At 39.7% G+C, this 10,252-nt stretch overlaps 1 protein-coding gene across 1 annotated transcript in view; it reads left to right on the top strand.

Annotated features, from left to right (window-relative positions):
• marchf9 (membrane-associated ring finger (C3HC4) 9) overlaps positions 1-8,959 on the top strand; it is a 13,713-nt gene extending 4,754 nt beyond the window's left edge. The window contains exons 2-4 of the mRNA XM_079677235.1: positions 1,952-2,107; positions 5,246-5,438; positions 7,715-8,959. Of these exons, the coding sequence (XP_079533361.1) occupies positions 1,952-2,107; positions 5,246-5,438; positions 7,715-8,046 (681 nt within the window). The 3' untranslated portion in view covers positions 8,047-8,959. The remainder of the gene's footprint in view (positions 1-1,951; positions 2,108-5,245; positions 5,439-7,714) is intronic.
• The last annotated feature ends 1,293 nt before the right edge of the window (positions 8,960-10,252 follow it).

Below are 10,252 nucleotides of genomic sequence, written 5' to 3'. Positions count from 1 at the left end.
GTCAATAATAACATTGAGAGCGTAAATAACACCGGTATAACTAAAATAAAAGATGGGTTATATATAAGGTCATCCTACACATTACAATAATCAGTGATGCAAACACAGGTATGGTGAAAAAAGAGAGAACTATTCGAAGCAGAAAAAAAACAGCGTAATATACCATCTGACAATGACAGATTTTTCTTTTGGGATATTTTACAAATCACTCCCCTTTCAAACTCTATTCTTGTTATTTTTAACATCTTTTTTTTGTTACTGTCATATAGTATTTTATACCTGTTAATAATTGAGTCTCTAATGTCTCATTAATAACTATAATGATCATATCAAGGTGTGCCTTAATCTCACTGAGCTGAGGTTATTTGAGCCTCTCAGGAGAGAGCTCTGGTTGTAGAAAAGCTCTTTAAATTCGTTAGCATAGCTAGCTAACCAGATGCTAATGACAACAGATCGCCACTGTGCTTACAACTAAAGACACAGCCTCGCAAACACTGTGGCATGTGTACGGCTCCTTATGGGTACTGCAATATTTGAAGAGCTGGAGTGGCGTTCCGATGCTCTCCGTTACTCCTTTCAGACGAGACATAACAACGTGAAGACCTATGGTGAAGACACGTTACGCTCGTGTTGTGTTCAATGAACCTGTCCTTGACCAGGAAAAACAGGCACTCGCTTGTTTAATTATTTTGCGATCTAGATTTCTTCTTCTTTTTTGAAGTGAGAAGTTCGGACTGACGGACCCCCCCCAAAAACGAAAACTCTTCGGTTCTCCACGAATTACACAAGTCACCCAAATCAGCGTTAAAAAAGCGGGAGGCGCCGAAAAGCGACTAATTTGCATCACTGAATAATACAGTACAATATACTTAGGGAAAGTATCCATGTACCAGAACCCTCCTCATTTTAAAGAAGCCATATTATATTATTTTGGGGTGTCACACAGTCCAGTTCCTTTTTTTAATGCAGCCTTAATAATCCTTCCATTATTATCCTCCCCAGTTTCCTCCTATTACCTCCATTACCAATGGCGTCCATCTTTCTTTAGAAGTTTTTTTGAAGCCTTTTGCAGCTGCTTTTGATTGAGCTGTTCATATCCACACTGCCGTATGGGTTTTATTCATGTATGTTTATTTTATTATCTTTGCTTTTTAATGCCTGTTTTTAAATGCCATTTTATAATGTGTTTCTGCTGTATTTCTTCTTAAATAATAATAATAATAATAACTTTATTTGTATAGCACCTTTCATACAGGGGATTGCAGTTCAAAGTGCTTTACATCAGTAAGAAATAAGACCAGTGTAAAAGAAGCAGCAAGAGCAAAGCATAAAGTGGGATGAAATAATAAAAAATAAAAACATGGAGAATAAAACATAGAGAAATAGTGCAATGTCAATCACAGAGAATAGTGCAGTATAATAGTATAAAATCAGTAAAATGCTTTGGTACATTTAAACATTTTTTAAATGCCTAACGTATTAGCTTCCCTAATATTGTTGGGTAACGTGTTCCACAGTTTTGGGGCGTAGTTTACAAAGGCTGCTTCCCCGATCTTCTTTCTGGTGACCTCTAATAGACCTGCATCTGATGATCGCAGTGTTCTGGCGGGTGTGTAGTTTGTTAGAGAGTCAGCAATGTAGCTGGGTCCTTGTTCATTTAGAGCTGTGTATGTGAGGAGAAGCACCTTCAAATCAATTCTAAAAGTTACAGGAAGCCAGTGTAGAGTAGCTAAGACAAGACTAATGTGTTCCCTCCTTTTGGTATTCGTTAGTAGTCTAGCTGCAGAGTTTTAAATGTGTTTTATTTTATTTCGTAAAGCACTTTGAATTGCCATGTGCTGAAAGGTGCTATATAAATAAACTTGCCTCGCCCTGCCTTTTTGATATTGAGCTATATAAATACATTTGAATTGAACATAAATAGTAACTGATGGTGCGTTTGTGTCCTCAGGGGGAGCTGCTGAGCCCGTGCCGCTGTGATGGATCCGTCCGCAACACCCACCAGCCCTGCCTCATCCGCTGGATCAGCGAGCGAGGGTCCTGGAGCTGTGAGCTCTGCTACTTCAAGTACCAGGTCCTCGCCATCAGCACCAAGAACCCTCTGCAGGTAACAGAAAGCACTTCTGCAGCCAAAACACACTCCAAATAATCACCAAACCCAAAGAAAACTACAATTTGGGGGGAAAACGAAGCTTCACACTTGTGTTTTGAATTATTAAAAAATAAGCAGCCGTTTAAAAGTTACAAAGAACATTTACTGATGTACAATTTTGAGATTTTCTTTTACTTAACCTTTGGTTTTCTTTTCTTTTTCGAAGTTGTTGAATTTTCTTTTATTCTTTAGTTATTAATTTATTTCATTTTTAATATAACGATTATTTTTGATCAGATTGTGTTCATCACCTTTTCAGTGATCGAGAAAACTAAAAAAAACTAAAAATATATTATTATAAAAGTGAAATGCTACTTTACACTTCACTACAATTCAGAGGAAAATATTGCACTTTTAATTCGACTACAATAATTTAACAACTATACACTTCATCTGCAGATCCAGATTAATAATACAAAACATAATGAAATATTAAATTGGGATGTTTTATTATGGATAAGATAAAACGTAATTGATCCTCCGGGGACAATTCCCAATCCACCCAGCAGTATATAAAGCAATTAAAATGAGCTCCACTCGTACCTGCTGCAACAATAAAGAGATGAACACATTAATGCAAAAACAATTGCAATCCAATTATATTTTATATATATACTATTCTGAAATAGAAAGTGCTGCATAAAAAGTCATTTTACTTTTGGTACTTGAAGTGTACTTTGATTTATGCATAATACTACTTTTAGTAACATTTAAATCCATATACAAAAATATCTGTGCTCAAAAGACGCTTAGGCCCTTGTTCAGGTGAATCTGACTCTCGCTGCACTTTGGATTTAATTCTCAAACAGTCGGGGTGTAAGAAAGGTCTTCTCCTCCGTTTTCTTTACAAAACACAACTCTCTTTAAAATCCATGATTCAGCCGATCGGATAACAAGATGGAGACGCTACGTGAATATGTAAAGCTATTTGTGAAATGAACACAAATTGTCATTCTGTGGGAGGTGTGACTTTAAATGCATTTATTCATGACTCATTCGGGGAGATCTGTATCGTATGGGATTAAAAAAAAAATACCACATTTCCTTACAACACATACAACATACAAACGCTGCGGCATCAGACCCAACACTCTGTGCTAGAACAAATCTGGGGCCGGCGCTGCGGTGTGAGGACGGTTTGCCATATTGTGCTGACACATTTTCGCTCTGCGTCACCGTCCTTCTGCACTGCTTTTCAGAGGCAGCCAATGCTCCCAAACCTATTGAGAAGTTGCCATGGGTGTGTGTGTGTGTGTGTGTGTGTGGGTGTGTGTGTGTGTGTGTGTGTGTGTGTGTGTGTGTGTGTGTGTGTGTGTGTGTGTTTGTCCTTTTCTGTGTGTGTTTGTTTATCGTGGAGTCATAGATGGTGATATTGTTCTCTGATGATATGTAATAAGATGAAAAATCATTGTACATTTACTCAGAAAATTACTCATGTACAATTTTCAGTAGAGTACGTACACCTTCTGCTACTTTGCACTCCTACTACACAACATTTCAGACCGAAAATATGTGTGTATGTGTCACAAAGAAGTAAAAATAGGTAAATTCTGACACAAAAGTGTGAATAAAAGCTTTATTTCAACCTATAGCTTAACGAAACTCGTCATCTCTGTGTTGTGTATTGTGTGTGTGAGTGTGTGTGTTTATCATGGAGTCATATATGATTATTTTGTCATACAATGACTTGGAAAGTAACTGTACGTTGACTCCGTACTACACTTATGTACAATTTTCAGCACAGCATGTACACCTCCTGCTACTTTACACTACTACACAACCTGTCAGACAGTGTGTGTGTGTGTGTGTGTGTGTGTGTGTGTGTGTGTGTGTGTGTGTGTGTGTGTGTGTGTGTGTGTGTGTGTGTGTGTGTGTGTGTGTGTGTGTGTGTGTGTGTGTGTGTGTGTGTGTGTGTGTGTGACTAATCTGTGGTACTGAATTAATTATGCAGAAGCAATTTAAATCACAGCAACATTTACTATGTAGTGCTAAAAAATAAATATGAATGCAAGTCAAACAATATAGCTTACCTTATTTACGACGTAAGGTGTGTAGTTCATCTTTACCTTTGTTTATAGTGTGTCTTGTCTCTGTTTTGGCAAATGAAATACACTCAGAATACGAGTGTAGGTAGACAAAGCAAGAACAGAAAGAAATGGAAAATATTAATAAATGTTGCCTTAAATAATATCAATATTTCATTTCTTTTTACAATGCCCTTAAATTGCAATGCCCCCTAAGTAAAACAAAATACTTTACAACCCTAAAAAATAAATAATAACCTAAATTATATTATGAGGGATTAGCATTCTAACATCCACCTTTGTAATATATCTTGCATTTTGTGGTCCTGAAAGCCTTATACTTTGATATGAGTTATACATCAGATTTATGCCTATGTTTGAGCAGTAAAAAGAGATCATGCCCGTGGGGTGAGGACAATTCAAAAGATGCTAAAAAAAAACAAGAAATGAATGCAAAGAAACCACAAAAAAACTTGATCCACATTTACATTGTCGTATTGGTACTTAAGTAAAGATGACTTTTTTCAAAATATATTAAAGGTCACCTATTATGCAAAATCCACTTTCTCATGTCTCTTCTACATCAACATGTGTCCCCTCTGCGTTAAGAGATTCTGAAAGTTACAGGAAAAATATTCTATCTCTTTTTGTCCTGATCCATTGATATAAAAACCCTGTCTGAAAATGAGCTGATCAGATTTTGGCCACTTTATGATGTCATAACGATTTTTTGGCTTGTGTAACCATTAGCCAATCAGCAACCAAGGTACCCCCCCCCCCCATACACCTGAATCTCCTCCTAGAGCACCATTGAGTTCTTTTTAACCAAATCTCTCTCAGAGGGGCATGGGGAGGGGCTCTTTATTTTCATCTAAAGTAACAGACAGAGAATCAGCACTTTGGAAACAGGGCTGAAACAGAGGGGATTATGGGTAATGCTGCAATGATCTGTTTGGTGTTTGGAGCTAAACACTTCAGAGACATGTTTTGTATATATCTGAGACCTATAATATATTGATGAAAGACAGTATAATAGGAGACCTTTAATGATGTGTTGTCTCCCCTCCAGTGGCAGGCCATCTCTCTGACGGTGATAGAGAAGGTGCAGATAGCGGCCATCATCCTGGGCTCCCTGTTCCTCATCGCCAGCATCTCCTGGCTCATCTGGTCCTCCCTCAGCCCCTCGGCCAAGTGGCAGCGCCAGGACCTGCTCTTCCAAATCTGCTACGGCATGTACGGCTTCATGGATATCGTCTGCATAGGTAAAGGACATGTGCAAACATAAAATAACGATGCACTTTTATAAATAACAGCATTGTTTATTGAAAAACTGTATAAGAATAACACATTAAAAAAGGGGCGTAGTAGAAGGTTACAGAGTACGACGTGATGCATTATGCAGCAAGGAGCTCTGCAACAACACAAAAATATATTAATAAACATAGGTTGAATTATGCAAGGACAAACTAAAAAGCATGTATTCAGTTCACATTCTGTTAGCTGTTAAGGTCATGCTAAATAACACACACAGGCAAAACTAAGATGAACAGATGGTGCAAAGGTAGGAGGACGACAACTACAGGAACAAAGCGCATTTTGAAGATGTCGCAGAGACTTATTGCAGCAACCTGGTCGACTGTTTTTGTGTGATTTTGAGCAGAACAGATGGCATCAGATATCTGTGATTATTGCCAGTTCTCATCACACAAGCAAAATGGAAAGTTCACACCTATGATGCTGAGCTTTTTAAGGCTGGTGTATGAGACAAGAAGTACCTTAGTTATATCTCACACAGGCTCCGCCCTCTACTGGACTCTATGGTTACTACCTCTCAACCATACTATGTGAGCTTTCATCAACTGATATATCTATAACCGTAGCCGGCCCCCTGGGGCGGGCCTACCTGAATGCGTGCACAAGCCCACCGTATATAAGGCGGCCTCGCTTCCTGACTGTCATCCTTTTTTCTTCAGCGAGCAAGGGGACAACTGAGCGCTAAGACATGTCTGGCTCCTTCTCATCATCTGTGCTTGCTGCGGCAACACAGGACTGGTGAGGGGGGGAGGGGCTGTGGGTCAGCAGGTATCTGACACCCCCCCCTCCCCATGGACATAGTGCACTTATGTGTTCCCATACCCTTCTCACTGTTTTCCAGGCACACTATTCACGAGGTAATCGTGTCTGAGTGTGCCCACCAGCCAGGTAAACTGCGGCCCCCACTTCTCCCCGGTCACAGCTGGAGGAGAGGAGGTTGCGGAGCAGTGGCTGTTAGCCAAAAGCCGGTCAGGGGCAGTGTGGTGACTCGATGTTGTTGGACGACAGGGCGTTTAGGCATCAGGGCTCCACCCACTGTACCCATAGAGTCCAGTAGAGGGCGGAGCCTGTTTGAGATATAACGCTGGGTTACGTATTGTAACCCTAGTTATATAAGCACAGGCGGATCCCTCTACACGGGGCCCTGCCTGTCCTTTGCCGCTCGCTGAAGAGAAGTGTAGGATGACAGTCAGGAGGCGAGGCCGCCTTATGTAGGTGGGCTTGCGCGCGCATTCAGGTAGGCCCCAGGGGGCCGGCTACGGTTATAGATATCTCAGTTGATGAATGCTCACATAGTATGGTTGAGAGGTAGTACCCATAGAGTCCAGTAGAGGGCTCCGCCTGTGCTTATATAACTAGGGTTACAATACGTAACCCACCGTTTTCTTATTCTTTTCCTAAAATATGTAGATTTGGATCTATTAAAGAGGACATGTTCTGCTCATTTTCAAGTTTATATTTGTATGTAGAGTGTCTCTACTGTAACTTGTCTCCATGCATTGATGTTCAAAAAGCTCTTTATTTTTCTCATACTGCCTGTGCTGCAGCACCTCTTTTCACCCTCTGTCTGAAACCAGAGCCCAGTTTGCTTTGATTGGTTAGCTGGCCGGCTCTGTTGTGATTGGTCAACCGCTTAGAGATGTCCCGCCACTTAACCTATCACGTACAATTTGTCGGAGCGCTAGCCAATAGAAGCGCCAGTGTTATGTAGTGATGTTGCGGAACATTTTACCATTTGCAGACTATTTACATGCACCAATAATTATATAACACATCCCATGAAATGGATAATGCCACAAAGCATAAAAGGGCCCCTTAAGTTTATTATTGTAAATCTAGATTAGACTTGTATTCATATTCTGTAATGGTTTACTTTTTCTGTAAGAGATCGCTCCCTGGTGCATTTATTTCAGTGATGCTGTGGATGTATGGAGTTTAGTGGAAGCTGCTAGACTAGCTGTGGAGACACAGTTCAGTTTTAAGTTTTATCACATCCAGCATCATCTCTTTAGATTTACCCGCTTGACACATGTGGAACTAGGTTTTTGTTCCCTCCCTCAACTCTAAAATGGACCTCAAAAAGGATTTTATAAAGCTACATCGGATAGACACACGTAGTCAATGACAAAAAACATTTGTGCACTTACAGCTGACTGTTGAGGTTAAGCAGAGGGGATTCATTGATGCACTCTCCTTCACCCTTCTCCTTCTTCTCCCCTCCCAGGCCTCATTATCCACGAGGGATCGTCAGTGTATCGGATCTTCAAACGGTGGCAGGCTGTCAATCAGCAGTGGAAAGTACTGAACTATGAGAAATCAAAGGACCTGGGCGACCCGCTGAGCTCGAACAGAAAGACGGGGGCGCCTGGATCCCGCGGAAACCCTCACGGCCTGGCCAGCAGCAGCGCGGGGCGACAGAGCAGGAGGTTAAGAACTATTCTGAACCACCACTGTGGATACACCATCTTGCACATCCTCAGCCAACTGCGGCCTCACGACCCGCGGATCAGCGCCGTCGCCAGCAGGGAGGTGGTGATGAGGGTCACCACCGTATGAGAAGCACCGGGGCATGCGTGGTGGGATACACCTGATGTAAATGAGCCTCGTGGACCTATTATTAAAGAACTACAGACTCATGTGAGTGACGCCTCGTCGACAGACACTTGAGGATCTCTCCTCGTGTTTTGTAAGAGGCCAGATTCTCCTTTTCAATAATTAAAGAACTGATGGATGCATTAAAAAGACATGAAAATGAAATGTGTGCAGGAAAAAAAGTGTAACAGGCTTTATAACCTAATCCAAGATGACGAGACGTTTTTTCCAGTTCAATATCAGGATGCACAAAGACATGTTTCTTTGATTTTAACCTCTTGGTTTGATTTGTATCTTCTCTTTTTTTGGTTTGTTTTTTACTCATTTTGATTTTGTACGGATGTATGATTTTAGAGGAAAAAATGTAACTCCATACATGCCAAGCATTTTCAGACGACTATGTGTAATGATCTTTAACATTTCTACAAGATAACCAATGCTGGTTAAAAAAAAGACCGAAAACTGAAACAAACAACACGAGGGAGAAACACAGGGGCGACAACAGAACAATAAGTCATAACAAGTAAAAAAATAAAAAGATAAAAAAGAATTTCAGTGACACTTAACCTTTCTGCAATAAAGATACGTATGTACATTTCACAGGGAATTTTGCATGGGTATATAATTTATTCTTCATCACATAACATAAGCACATGACAAAGTTGCTCTATTTCGAATGGTGCTTGCCAAAAATAAACACTTTAGAAACATCTGATTTCATTGCACCCACTTTTTGTCAACATGACAAATGGCAGTGTGTTACAGCTATTTCAGCTAAAATACAGATTGTTGATGCTGTGTGCTGATTCAGATTTGATAATAAGTAAACTATTGGATTAAAAATGGGGATCAGACGATCTCTTACTACTCATTCTCACTCTGTCTCTTCTTTTCCTGAAGCTTAAAGCATGCGTGGCCTGCAGGGTGTCGTTGTCTGCTGTAAAGTGATGATATGTTGTTTCAGCGTCATCAACTGCAAAAAGGATTTTTATTTATTACCTTGTTTAAAAGGGCCCTGTTTTGCTAATTTTCAGGTTTCGTAATCGTATTTTGTGCCTCTAACATCTTTACATGTTTTAATGTTCAAAAAGCTCTTTATTTCCTCATACTGCCTGTGCTGCAGCACCTTTTCACCCTCTGTCTGAAACCAGAGCCCAGTCTGCTCTGATTGGTTAGCTGGCCGGCTCTGTTGTGATTAGTCAACAACATAGAGATTTCCTGACCCTTAGCCTATCACGTACAATGTGTTGGAGCGCTAGCTAATAGAAGCGCAAGTGTTACATAGTGATGTCACTATAAAACACCACAGGAAAGGGAAAACCCCCAAAAAGCAAAATAGCGCCCCTTTAATCTGACTAAAACCCCTCGAAAGCAGATTACATTAAATCAGAGTAAAGCTGCATCAAGTAGGCAATTCATAGAGTCTACTTGAGCTATTTTCAAGCACAAAAAATCCAATTATTCTCTGGGTGTAGCCTCTCTAATATTTATATTTTGTTTTATTGAATAGTAAAAAGACTATTGGGGGGTGTTAAATAGCACACGATAGTTATTTTGGGAAACAAGTGGATATTTTTGCCTATTTTTGGATCTTACACTAATTAATTGGGAAAGTAGTTGGTCTATTAACCAGAAATTAAAAATCATAATTAGTTGCAGCCCAAGTAAAACTGATTTTATGTTGTTTTAAGCGTCAAATATATAAAAAACTGTATTCAAGCTGCTCAGATTCAATCGATCAATTCAAGTAAAGTCAAAAACAAATCTGGTTAAATCCAGACACCAACATTAAAACTGATACATTTCGTATGACTATCTGGGCTCCCAAGGATAATCAATGAAGCCTGTAAACAAAAATCTCAACTCATATTTTCTGCTTTTATTGTAGGTTTTACACAAAATAACTATTACATTACTTTAATAACATAAGAGGAAGTAATACATACATCCCAAAGTCAAAATATGATAAAGATATATGTAAATACACTGAATAACCAGTAGAAAAACACCTCAGTTTACATCCCATGTACGCGATAAATAAAACCTTGTGTGTAAACGAAATGTGTCAAAGAATAGTTCAGTAAGTATTTGTCTCCACCCAGTGGCTGCTGCTGCTCTGGTTATCTTATTCTTCACAATACATATCCTGTTAGGATATTTAAAAAGACAC

Source organism: Notothenia rossii (assembly GCF_949606895.1).
Source record: "Notothenia rossii genome assembly, chromosome: 4".
Classification (NCBI taxonomy): Eukaryota; Metazoa; Chordata; class Actinopteri; order Perciformes; family Nototheniidae; genus Notothenia; species Notothenia rossii.
The sequence above is the reverse complement of the archived record's forward strand: the minus strand, read 5'-3'. Positions and strand labels throughout refer to the sequence as shown.